This window comes from Crocodylus porosus, unplaced genomic scaffold, assembly GCF_001723895.1.
Source record: "Crocodylus porosus isolate Cpor-Errol unplaced genomic scaffold, CroPor_comp1, whole genome shotgun sequence".
Classification (NCBI taxonomy): domain Eukaryota; kingdom Metazoa; phylum Chordata; order Crocodylia; family Crocodylidae; genus Crocodylus; species Crocodylus porosus.
In genome coordinates this window covers 53,849,757-53,863,790 of record NW_017728948.1, presented here as the reverse complement: position 1 = coordinate 53,863,790, position 14,034 = coordinate 53,849,757, and the positions used below count along the sequence as shown (strand labels likewise).

Sequence of the window (14,034 nt, the reverse complement as noted above, 5' to 3'; positions counted from 1 at the left end):
CAGCTGTCCTTGAAAAATAATGCACTTCATAAAACTAAATTCCCTTCCCTTTGTTTTTTATTTTCCCTCTTCATCAAAACTAACTCATACACCCTTACTGTGTTGTGCTTCACTGTGTTCAACTTTATAAGGTCACTCTCAACCCAAATGAGTTCAGTGGGACTTGAGGACACGCAGCACCTTGTGATTAGATTTGTAGCTCCTCAGGCAGGAAATCCAATCTGTTCACATGTTTGCAGAGTGCCACATGAATAGATATGAGCCCCAGTCAAAGCCAAAATCCAAATGTACCCAAGTATTGATATTTGTTACACTGGTGTCATGTGGGCCAGTCAGACTGGGTTCACTTTGGCTAATTTTCCAATACAGTACCAAGAAAAATTCAGATTCTGCAGAAAGCAAGCTTCTACTTACAGTAAACTAGTTCTAGTTCCCATGTATGGAGGCTAGACTGCTACCCTTTGTGTTGACCTTGTTTAGAAGCTAAGCATACTACAGAACATGGTATCTGGGCTAAAGTAAGATGCACCATTCAAGCACATTTTAAGGTGCTGGTTTTAAATTATGAAACGCTAAGTAGTTTAAGACCCAGTTATAGGAGACACCAGTTCTCTTCACGATTATTCTACCACAGCTGGGCTCAGTATTAATGCTCTGGTTAGAGGTCCCTCAAAATAGACAAGAGAGATGCTTGTTAGGATGCTATGTATTCCAGAGGGAGAGAGAAACTCCTTACATTTTTGTCCTTGGTCTGGCAGAATCTACATTTATTAACTTTCTGGGCAAACTGAAGATTTCCTCTCAAGTACTTGCTATGTTGAAGATTATTTCTAGGTGCTAGGGCCATAATTAAAACAATATTTTAGATGGGTACCATCTTTTTGTGGAAATCACCTATTAAATTGTGAAAAAGTGCACATGGATATTAGATTAATTCAAGCTCAGTGCTGATCTATTTTTCATTTAGATTAGTTAATGAAAAAATTTCGGTTTTTGGAGTTGCCAAAGATGAATTTCATACATTTAAGAATGCTCTAATTTTCCCTTTTTTATAATAATGATTGTGTATTTTAAGTAGGAGTTAGACTATATAGACAAACTTGCTTGGAATAGATTTCTCTCTCAAAAGCAGCAACAACTATTACCAATCATGAAAGAAGTGAATATTTTTTACTCTGACCTATTCAGGACAAAATGCAATTTTGCCTCTATTTAAATGCATTAATATTTTGTTTTCTAGCTGTTCCAGTATAAAATTTAATTTGATATTGGATATTTACAAGATCACATCCTCTGGTATTTATCAAACAAGACTGAAAGGTCAAACTCATTTGGGAAAAAATATTTTCCATGTGGATTTTTATTCATAAAAATATGAAGCAGCCAAACATGAAAAAGTGGGCAAGAAAAGACCTCAATCTTACCACAATCAAGCAAAAAAGAAAAGAAAAAAAAGAAAATTCTCAAATGAAAGATTTACAAATGACCTTGGCATGCTACCAAAAGCCCCATCTGCAAGTCCCATACAACCAGCATGTCATTTAGGCATTCATAACCTCTGGAACCATGAGCTAGGATTTCCCAACAGATAAGCACTTAGTGATAGAAATTCTGCCAGCACCAATGGATTAGCTAGAAATGGCATGGGGAACCCAAGGGAAATAGTATCCAGCACATATTGCCTGAGGTTATGTGTTTTATCTAACATCACAAAATCACAGAAGCCTTTTTTTCTTTGCACACATGGACTGCAAATTATATATTCCAGTCATTACCATTAACAGTAAAAGACCTGCCAATTGGCATGGGAATGTATGCTGCAGAAGCAGTAGAAACTCTTCATAGGAGCTTTTAATTCATTTAAGTGACAAGACGTACCCTGAAGAGTAAACATGTTGTAAAAAGACAAGCCAGTGACACCATTTAGACCCTTTCTTATGAAATATATTTTCATATCCAGTTGCTAGACTATACTGAATTTCTCTACAAGAAGTTGGCAATGCATACTTTGTGTAGGGAGAAAAAAAAATCACTTCTGTTTGTAAGAGCTTTTATTTGCCAAAAAAGTTTGGTAATGGAAGTTGGTCATTTAAGACACTCATGAGCTACAGCCAATATTTTCAAACATGTTCACTGGTCTGCTCTTTGTTTTTTTAGAAGAGAAAGGTACATTATGTAATTTAGACAAATTAAAAGCTCCTATAAAAACTGACTGCTACTCCTGCAGCACACAATCTCATGCTAATTGGCAGGTCTTTTACTCTTAATGGGATGTGTAATTGACAGTCCATATGTTGATCCCTTGCAGCTACTATTCACTTTAATGAGATCTGAAAGTGCTCAGTAGTTCTGATATCCTAACATATTTGCCTGATTTTCAGATTTAACTTCATATGCTCAGGTTTGCTAATACTGGCCACACAGTCTACCCCTGTACTCTAACAAATAAAGTAGTAAAGTAGAAGGCACGGTAGGTTTGCAACTTGTAGATTAACCAAAGTAGATACAATGAATATATACCCTGCCTTCCACTTGACGTCAGACTAACATGAGGCATTTACAGACATGCTCTTGGAGGTGTGTGTTTGTGTGTGTGTGTGGGGATGTGCTTTAATTAGAATAGTTCTAAGAGCTGTGCTAATTAAAGCACCCAGAGCATCACATGCATCGGCATCCCCACGCTGAAAAATGGTGGCAGGGGCACTTTAACTAAAGTTCGTTTGACAAGCTTTAGTTAAAGCATCCCTGCCACCATTTTTTGGCACAGATGTTGATACAACTCATGCTGGAGTCTGCTCCAGCACACGTACAGGAGTCCATGGCTATTTACACCTCTTTTGTCATAGTGTAGTGAAGCCACACAGGAGGGTCCCCAGTGCACCTCCCATCTCTGCATGGTGCAGTAGGAACAGAACGGTCCTGCCCTAACTAACAAGGCAACAGACTGAAACTGGCTGAGTGTCACATTCTCAAAACACTGCTTCAAAGATGTTCTATTAGTAAGTATATTACCAAGGTCCTGTTGTTCTTTGAACTGCATTTTACACGTTAGTTAAGACTGAAATGAACTCACCACATTTCTATGAGTCCAAGGCTGAGTCCAAGAAGCACTCACAGTGCTATCTATATCATTTATTGTGCATGCAACTTCAAATTTTTCTCCTTCTTTGAGAAGCTGGGTTTGTTTGGATACAGTGACATTTGGACAGGCTCTGGGAACTGAAAAACAATTTAAGAGTACATTATTTTTCATTACTTTCACAGCCTTTGAAAGGGATTAAAAAAAACCAACCCAAGAAATTAGCCTTGCCGTGAAATCTGAAACCTAGAGGTCCTCTTTGGCTTTCACTCCAAGAATATTTTCATTTCTGTCCCCTTTTGAACTATACTTAGAGTAAGGAAACACTTATTGAATTTTTGCTGTTCAATGGAATTATAAAGCAAAATGAAATATAATGTTTAAAATATAACATCTACTAGTTAGTTTAGCGTGACCGTCTATTCCCTTTCCGGTCATTTAAGTATCTGGTCATTTCAGTCATCTAAATGGCATTTTTGGTCACTTAAGGTGCCAAGAATGACACTTATATACAGGTAGGAATTCTATTCTTGGTTCTACCACCTACTTGAAAAGAAATCTAGGACATGTAAAACTTCAGAGGGACACCTCAAAAAGTAATATATTTAATGAACCTCTCTACTAGGAAAGGCTATAGAGGCCAATAAATAATCAAACTGGTTCTCAACTAAATCTTAAATAACATCTTCCCAAGCGTATTTTGTAGTACCCAAGAGACAAGAGGAAGTTGGTATACAATAGGAATACTTTTGTGATGTGCTAACAGTTAATGACAACACAACAGTACAATAGCAAAATAATAAAACGTCTGAAAAGCCCTGGCTTCACAAACTGAAATAACAATCATCCTCAGTTTCCAAAACACTGCTTACATGGAAGCCTGATACTAACATTTAATATTAATCATAGTAAGGAAACTTTTCCTAGGAATAGGATTTTCTGTATCAGGCAATTCTTTAAATCACACAAAAGTCTGCATAACTGCACTTGTTATGCAAACTGTTTAAATAACTGCTCAACAAATTAAGCTTTTTTTTTTTTTTTTTTTTTTTTTTTTTTTTTTAAGTACTAGTCCTTCTGCTTGATAAGATAACCTTTCAAAGGTAAGCCAATGGACTTGTATCTGCCTAATTTTTCAGGCAACCTGAAACAATAACTGAAATAAAACTGGAAACAGCACTCTATCATCTTAATGGGTCCTTAAATCTAATGGAAAGCAATTGTAAAGTGAACCTCATTACCTGTTTTAATATTGTTTATATTAGCAAAAGCATTAAACTAATATGCTACCACCAGTGATACTGGAAGTGAAGATGCATGCTAGAACCCTGTGCAACAGAGCAGAAAATTGCCATCAACGGTTATTGGGGTGTTGATTAAGAAATTCAACTATTCTACCTTCAAATTTAAAGCTGCATCTGGCTGAAAGGGTAAAAGATGCAAATCTTAACCAATACCAAATCTTCAAAATACAAAGTGTCATCTTCCATGTCTTTGAGTGTCAAAAGCTTGATTTTTTTCAATTTTTCTAGTTTAAAAAATGGCAGTCTTTCCTCCATCCCTATCCCTGAAACATGGGCAATGCTGTTATGCATTTCTAATGCAAAGTCTGTAAGCCAGTGAAACTGTGGAAGCAGCAAGCAATAAACTAAATTTACTACTAATATATGGGCCTCACTGAGGTTATACTGAATATACTATGTAGTTCTATGTTTTATTCATTAAAAACCGTTTATTTTGAAATTTCATTTAAAGCTGCTCAGTGAGCACAGACCAGGGGTCAAGGACAAGGACATCACAGGCCCCGCCAGCACATGTTAGAAGCTTTAAGTACTCGAAGCGGCAGTGGAGAAGGATGCAGACTTAGAACTCTATCTAGATAATACTTCAGGGTCCCATGAACTCTACGGATTCCTTGCAACTAGCCAGCTGTCAAAAGCACTAAGTTTTCTGGACTCTGTTCCTGCACCTACTCTTCCTCTTAAAATGCAGCTAGGCGTACAGGAAGAAGTTTGGGAAGAGATGACAGCTTGGATGGGCAGTGCTGAATAAGGTCACAGTTCCAGCTGTTGAAAAGTGAAGCTCTGTCAATTTATATCTCGTATGTTATATGAGATTAGATCCTTGACTTATGGTTCAAATGACTGGGAATGGGCATTCCTGAATTCTACCTGCTACTGGCTGATGTGTAATGTTAGGCAAATTATTTAAATGAATCTATAAAATGTGCATCAAATACCTGTAAAATTACCTCACATAAACACTCTGTAAAAGCTTACTAGAAATGGTCTTCAAAAAGTATTAAGTTGACGTTGTCACAATTTAGGCACGTAGTATAATAATTTCCAGCTTGCTATAAATAGAAAAAAGTGGGTATTCCATAAACATGGGGAAATGGATTATCTTCAAAACTAAAAAAACTAAATTATATTCCTATCAAGTACTTAGGTGGATTCAGGCACCAAAGTGTAATCCTATTCCACCTTGCCTGAGTCCCTGGTGCACAGCTAATACAAAAGGTGGGTGCTCACTGGATCACATTTAGTATGGGTGGATTTACAAATTCAAAATCACAACTTTTGTTTAACAGTGATACTTCCTCAATCTAGGAATGCATAGAACAGCTGCAACAGAATTTTTGGCAGCAAAATTTTGGACAAAAAGCATGGTTATTATATGAAGAAACATGGCACTTATTTATTAGATGTACATGCCATCCTTCCCAACCATCAGTTTCTCTTGTTCTAATCATCACATAGACAAAAGGAAGGTGATCAGGTTTATTCACCTAGCAGGACAGTCATGCCCAAAGTCTAGTGAATAATGGGTTCTGTTGAACTTTTAACAGAGTAAATAAATTAAAAAGCTAGTGTCCAATAACTATCTCAGGACCAGAACCTGATTTAGAAAATCCTGGGTCCTCACATTTCTTTGTAGCTAAATGGAAGTCAGTATGGACAAAAGCACAGAACCTTCTGAATTGTTTCAATGGCAAACATCATGTGATACCCTCCTGTCCCCTTGAAGCTTGCTCCCTCTTGTCAGAAAAATCTCTCAAGCTGTTGCCAAAAACTGTTTAGACCTGTATTTAGAAATTACATTATTATGATTTAGAATTATGTGATTATGATTTAGTTTATGAATTATATTATTATAATTTAGAAATATATCTGATTTTATTATGTGAAGAATCTAATAACCCTGAAATTGACATAATTTAATGAAAGCTTTCCATGAAAAGTTCCATGAAAAGGAAAACATTCACATTACTAAGGCATTCATCATATGCATACAGAATATTTCAAATGGCTTACCTCCTCTTACATTCAGAGAAATCGGTTCAGACATTATCTCACTTCCATTCTTCTGTACTGAGCACTGGTAGCATCCTTTGAATGATCTCTGTACAGTTTTTATGAGGATTCCTTTGTGGGGATCAGGAACAAGTTCCATACCCTTGGGCAGCCATGGGCGATAACACATTTTCAGAGTGAAATTTGACACGTCTGGATCTGTCAATGGACACACCACAAGAACATCTTCGTCCTCTTTGGCATAGGTGGGAGAGTCAACAAGGAAGAGGATGTCTGGATCTAGAAGAAAGATAAAAATCTGTAAGATAGACTGCAAATGTTAAGGTTCCAAAAACCTTATCTGCCACTTTGCACAAAGAATACATTAAGCTATACATTGAAACAATAAACTGAATAGTGCAGTCATGTTTGCCTAAACAAAACTGCTCGAGAAACCTTAATAAAAAAACAATTTAAATATTTCAGGTAGCACTATAAATGTGTGAAGTAATTTTAGAATTCAGTCATTTAAAAAGTTAGTGCAAAAACCCTTATTTGTTCAGTTTTAAAAAAAGGACATTTTTTTTTTTACCTGTTTTTTTGCACAGCGTAAAAAAAAAAAAATTAAGATCACCTCTGACCCAAGAACAGACCTGTACATTTTTGGCCCAAAAGAGAATTTTCAGAAATTTATAACCAAGTGAAAGTTGAACAGCAACCTCAATTATGGTTTTCACTTCTCTAAAAAGACTTAATCTAAATGAACACACATTGCAAAGGAAACCCCCAACTTACAACTTCTCTCTCCTTAAAGTATTGGGGTATTTTTAGGTTACTAAGAAAAACCCTAAAGCAGACGCTGGTTTTAGTTTACATGTCTAGATGGCAGTTACGTATTCATATAACTGCTTTTTTTGGTACTGGCGCACAGCTCGGGATTCAGATCTGGGTGTACAAGTATCCATTCACCCACAGAGCGTGCTCAGTAGGACTATGCTCCAGCCTGGTATGCAGTACCATAGTGCTGCATGTTCACCCAAACATGCACATAAGGCTGGGTAAGTCCTAAAACTGTAGCAATACCCAAGACTGGGAGGGGAAAGGAGGAGGATGGCCTCTGGGAGTCCAATATTTCAGTGGCTAGGACACTTGCTCAGGAAGTAGGACACCCAGGTTCTAGATTTTGCCTTACCCAGGAGGGGAGATGCAGAACTTGCATCTTTTGCTTGCCAGCAAAATGCTCTAACCCCCAGGTCACAAGTACCCAGATACCTTACTAGCCCTCCTCTTCAAGCTGACACCTTGAACAACAAAAAGGGAAATATGTAGGGAAAAAAGGAAGTAAACAAGTCAGAAGTTGTGTGGCTCAATGAGATGGTTACTGCCCCAGATGAGAAGAGGCTCTGAATTCTAGCCTAGGCCCTTGCTTCTAATGGGGCAGAAACTTTCTCTACTACTCCCCACCTATTTTATCCAATTAATATCAAATGCAAGGTGGAGTGGATCAGCTTTAAGATGAGGGCTAGAAAGGGATCCTGTAGGCAGGTTCAAACCCCCTCAGGATGAGGAAAGTGGGGTCTGGAACTCAGATCTACTGCTCCCCAGGCAAGTGTCCGAATCACTAGGCTATTAAGCTAAAAACTAGCAAGGAACCTCCCTCCTCCTCTTCCATTTCCTTCAGGCAAGTGTGCACAGCAGGCAATTCTGTTTTGCTAATGGGAGAAACAGAATTTGAAATGATACGTAAGTACTAAACCACATGTGTATATAAGAACACCCTACTGAAAAATTAAGAAGTATCAAGTGACACACTATAAAATGTTTTGTGCCAATCAAATGTGAAGTAATACGTAATTTACTAAATATTTTTTATGACTAAAGTTGAAGTTCATGTTGGCAGCCACTTCATAACTGTATGTGGAAGGACACAAGTGACACCGAGGTTAGACCACTAGTTGCCAGGGAGAGGAGGGCATAGGTTTAACCGTGATTTTTCCTGAGTTGCACAAAACTCTTAAGAACTGAACACAAAAGAAGCTCAAGTTGAAACTTGTACTGTATGCTACTGACAAAAATGTAGAAGTAAAACAGGTCTGAATGGGACCAAAGTTTGATGCCTCGCATTAAGAAAGAAATGGCTTATAAACAGGTGAGTAATTTAGGTTATGTCAATACCTCTTCTATAGAGCTCTCAAGTACACCACTCAAGAAACACAACCCTACTAATGCACTCTCACTTGGCACATGCTACACTTGGAAATGAAGCCATATTTGCTACTGTAGCAGTGTCCCTCAAGTTCTTAACTTTGAGCTCTTCATCTCTGGCCTGCCTGAGATGCACAAAGGCAGGTATCCAAAGACAGCTTCAGTGCCTGATTTTGGGTTTGACACATGGAGAGCAGGAGCTGGTGGGCTGGTCATGTTCTTGGTTAGGGGCATCACAGAAATGATAGACATACCCATAAAATCTCAGCACTAAAATTCTCCTGAATTAGAGAGCTCATGTGAATCTCTTGGCTAGTAAAGGCTTAATCAGTCAAATTTTCACAGTCAGCTTCAACCTGGATGAGTACAGGTATAACAAGATTCCACAAAAACAACAGCCTGGGATAGAGGAAAAATGAGCAAACAGTTGGTTCACCAAGAGCTGAAACAGGTGTCAACAACCAAAATGTGGGGGTGAGCAGAATTACCAAGGCTTGATCCTCTGCAATCCTCCTAGTACACATAGAAAGGAAAGACAAAAGTGGGAGGGCATAAGAGGATCTGTCCAAGGGCATTAAGACATTTAAAAAACTACTCTCGTTCACCTTCTTTACTTCCCCACCTGTATGTACATCTCAGACAGTGGAAGCTCAGCTAACTTTTACAACACAACATGCTGATTTGCTTATTATTCCATTCACTCAGTGGAGCAATGGTGATGCCTTTTAATGTTGCTCAGTGTAAGAGGACTGCTCTACATTATATTTACTTGAAAGAGAGTATTACTTGTTTCCTTCTACAAAAAAAAGTTGGATGCTCCTCCTGCCACAAGAGTGGAATAGGTGGCTGACAGACAATGAGTTTACATAATTTTTGTTGTGGAAATAAAGAAAGTGTCTTGTTACTGGACCCTTGCCCTGAAACACTGAAGATAAGTCTGCATTACCTCAGTTCTACAGGTCCTGACAAGTCTGGTGGCCCAAATATACTCTATATGCAACTGTTATTTCAATGCCCATGACTACTGAAACAGAAAATGTGTTTTTCAGTGACATTACCAACTTGTGTTCTTGTTCCCTTTTGAGCCCCAGCTGTATAAAAAGAAAGCCTGCTGGGACTTCATATGGAAATGAATTCATTGTCCTGTCATCACATCTGAATGCACCACCATCAGACCTAGGATCTGATGAACATGACACTTCACACTAAAGGAAGATGGCACAGCTGGAAGATACTTGTTTTACCTCCGGAAGCCCATCAAAATGGAGCATCTTTCCCAAGCAAGTTATGAATGCGACAAAGAGTTTAACTACATATTATATGAATGCTGGACAGCTTTTGTAACTATAAAACCACATTCACATTCACCTCCACAGTCGGAATGCTGTCTGCCCCTTGGAAGCAAAGAGAGACCATCCAGTAATCTATCCAGTTTAAGGAGGATGCAAATGCCCTCCTGAACAAAAGACAGCTGAGAAAGTTATCATGGGCTTCAAAAATGTATGCGTGGTGGATAAGAACCAAAACATGTCTGTTATGCACTGTTTACAAACCAAAAGAAAGCAAAGATATTAATTTCTTTGAAAAACAAATAATAAGAAATGGCCCAGTTTGGGAAATGCTTTCAAAGAATTCCAAGCTTCTGGTTAGATAAAATGACAGACAGAAGAGCTGGTACTGAATCAAAGGACTAGCAAACTCTACGACTGTCAGGGAACTCCACTGAAATATTTGGCCTTATACCACTGATTGGAAGGTCAAAGGCAAACTGAATGGGTGGGCAACACAAGATCTAGGTATGTACTAGCAATAACCAACTGCGTTAGACCAAGTGAATTAGATTAATCCATCCAGAGCAAAACTTCTCCAGAGAGATCACAGGGCCACTTCTGAGAGTCTTTCACTTTGAAAAAATTCCCTGCTATGCTATGTTGACACCACTATCTCCATAGAGCACTTCAGGAAGGATTAAACATGTCCCTAAAAAAGTTTCCTTACCTTCCACGGGGATTGCTGGAGGGAGGTAGAAAAAGAGAAAATAATACTACGTGCAGTAAGGCAGGCTGAGCAAAACAACGTGCCAGAAATGAAAATGTCTGCCCTGAACCACATAAGACACAAAGGAACAGGCTTCTCTGGAAATCAGTTTGAGCCATTCACTGGGGGAAGTAAGATGAGTACCAAGCAAGGCAGGCTGGCAACCTGAAAAACCTTAATGGAGCCACTTGTCAGAATCCAAAAGGCCACAGAAAAAAGGAAAACTCAAGAAATCAGAAATAGACAGAAGACAATGGAGAGCTCAAGAGGATGTATTATAATTAGGAACCTACCTAAGTCGCAGCGCAAGTGTGCTATGCAGTAGCTCCTTTAATCTTGCTCTTTTCGTAGACATTCTGCCCCCCCCCCCCCCACTGCTGATTGGTGTAGGGGGTCCTGTTGGCCCTGCTGCTGATCAGCTGGGAGGCAAAAAATGCATTTTTAAATATGCTGCAGTTTATACCTCCTGGTGCTGATTGGACAAGGGGCCCCAGCAGCCCTGCTGCTTGCTACTGATCAGCTGGCAGTGTTTTTTTCCTATCGGATTTTTTTCCACCAATACTGTGTCAAATGTTATGGGAGTCCATATCTTCTCCCTGTCCACATTACAGTATTTGTCCTGATCTTGTATTACTGAATATTGCTAAAATATGCTTTATTTCAAACTCACTTGAGCCTCAGGGTAGATCCAAGCAGCAAGAATCCCAGGCTGAATCCAGACCCAGCAGCAGCACAGGGGTTGCTCACACCCCTCCACCTCCTCTTACTTACGACACATCCATTAGAACCGCATAACTGGTATTTGGCAGCAAGTCCCCCCGCAAAATTCCTCTGGGTGAAACAGCTTTGTAGGCTGGATCTGGTCTGTGGGCTATTTGTCTAATACTCCTGCTTTCTTTTAAACTTGGAAGCTCTGACTAGAAGGATGTTTTCTCCTTTTTTCTTTTATGATTTAAGGCTGCTCTTTCCCTGAGCTTACCTTACAAATACTTTTCATTCTTTCTGTATGATATAGCAACTTTATGTAATATCCAAATCCAACTTTATTAGCTTTGCTGCAGCTTCCAAGTATTCATGCATAAAGGAACACTACACACACCTCCCTTACCATCAAATTTCCTGTATCATGCCTTGGAAATGAAAAGGAAGAAACCACACATAAATATTTACCTTTAACAAAAATGTAAGTGGAAGCACTGACATTCTCACTGTTTTTGCATGTGTATTTGCCTACATCTTTAGTTGTTGCATGTGTTATGTACCACTCCTTTTTATTGGAAGTCCTTTCTTTTGCTGATGGTTTTGGGTTTTTAAAATCCCAGCTCACTGGAAGAGTATCATTGCACAGCAGTTTTAAGCTTTGTCCCTTATTCAGAATGAAGACAGGTTTTTCTGGATTAATAGAAGGTACTGTACCACCTGCAAGAAAAGACAAAATTCAGTGCATCTTGTTACATAGCAACCTCTGGCTTGAACAGATGAAAATATTAACAGATGAACTCCTCCCCCCAAAAACAAACAACAATGCATTTAACTTTACTGACTCTGAAAATTTCCATAAACTGCTTAGAACTAAAGACTGAATGCGGACAGAATAATCCATGACAAACTGAAACTGGACTTTAAACTAGTTACAGTTATATTAGCATATACTATAGTTTGTTGATAGAAGACTAAAATAATTTTAATTTACATGTATGAGATGGATTCTAATACTACTTCAGTACAAGGAATCAAGAAATCAGCCCTGATCAAATGTTTTCATTCTACAACTAGACTTTTCTAGCTTAATAGCCATCATTCTTTTAGTTGGTCCATAAAAGGGAATTGCAGACTTCATAGATGTGTAAACATGGCTTCAGTGTCCATTTATTTCCTTTCTTTTTAAGTCTAAATTTGTAACTACTTATAGAAAATCTCAGGATAACGGAGATATCCCTATGCTTCAGGTGCAACATTATAAGTTTATTTAGTACTTTTTGAGCAGTACTTGTCCCCTCAAAGCTGATCTAAATTAGCATCGTCTCTTCTACAATGTTGTGATCACAAAAAAATAATTACGTGAAATTATTGTATTGCAAGTTATACTCTAAAATACACAATTTGATTTTCCATTTGCACCAAACACTGAAAAAACTCAAAGAACATATTAGGGATTACCTGCCTAAAATTATTAAGCATACCCAATGAAATTCAAAATGAAACTGGAAAATGAGAATTCAGAATGAGAATATAGACAAAGCCTCACTAATGATGACCTGTCTGAACCACAAGCATCATGGTAATTTATGCAAATCATGATGAGGCTTGGCAACAGCAATCTAGGACAGCCCCTTGCCCACTCTGAATATGCATTGTCATGTAAATAACCACTTGGTTCTCATAATTATTGTCATATCTCATGGCCTGATGACTTGAAGTGAAAACATATATACCGCAATTAAGACCTGTGCAGCAGATGCCAAAATTACTTGAATTAATTTCCATTAAAAAATGTGTAACCTCCCTGCTTCTCATGTGGTAAAATTCCTCAATAATAGGAAAAGTGTCAAAAGTTCAATCAAAATAATCTTATAATTAGTTTGGCAGAGATTACATTCTAGCCTTAGTTCACCTCTGTCTATCTTTTAGTTGCTCTTAAAGGTATATAAATGGATTAAGCGCAAGTCAGGTAAATGCTCCTACTGCTGATAAATCCAAAGACAATGAAGCAGCAGAAGGGAAACAATGAAGGTCAGATCTCTGACAGAGTCTAATTACATAGTTTGCAGGCAGGATTTCAGGGAGTGAGACCTCTATGTCCAACCATGTCCCTGCTGATTAAAAAAAAACATATCACTGCTTGACTAGAAAGAAAAACATTTTTTTAGCACCATCAGAAATATTCCACTAAGTTCTTCAGAATAAATTTAAACAGGTACATTTGGAGTGTAGTAGTCCCAAATAATGATAATATTCACTTCCCACAAAGAGACAGAAAAACATCACTGAATGTATGACCTCCAAATTTATGTCTCTGCCATGCTTACTCTTCTCTCACCTACTCTTATGGCTGGAGTTCAAAGTCTAACATGTTTGCCAACAGGATTATCTTCTAAGCCATTGGGCACCTCTTAGAACAGGGGTGGGCAAAATGCGGCCTGCAGGTCGGATGCGGCTCGCTAAGCCATTCTATCTGGCTCGCAGGGCCCCTAAAAAATTTAGAAAATTAATATTTAGCTGCCCCTGGCTGCCTGTCATGCAGCCCTCAATGGCTTGTCAAAACTCAGTAAGCGGCCCTCCGCCTGAAATAATTGCCAGCCCCTGTTTTAGAAGGTGCAGAACATCCTTACCTCTCAGGAAATGTCAAATCCAGAACCTGCTCCAAAGCTTGCAGCAGGTATAGTATATAGCAAGTTAACTTCCCTATACTTGGGATGG

At 38.4% G+C, this 14,034-nt stretch overlaps 1 protein-coding gene across 2 annotated transcripts in view; it reads right to left on the bottom strand.

Annotated features, from left to right (window-relative positions):
• The window catches only part of KIT (KIT proto-oncogene receptor tyrosine kinase), a 79,183-nt gene that overhangs the window by 48,914 nt on the left and 16,235 nt on the right, over window positions 1-14,034 (bottom strand). For both annotated transcript variants that reach the window (XM_019553391.1, XM_019553392.1), the window contains exons 2-4: window positions 11,785-12,033; window positions 6,394-6,672; window positions 3,074-3,219 (exon numbers count right to left, since the gene is read on the bottom strand). In XM_019553391.1, the coding sequence (XP_019408936.1) occupies window positions 3,074-3,219; window positions 6,394-6,672; window positions 11,785-12,033 (674 nt within the window). The remainder of the gene's footprint in view (window positions 1-3,073; window positions 3,220-6,393; window positions 6,673-11,784; window positions 12,034-14,034) is intronic.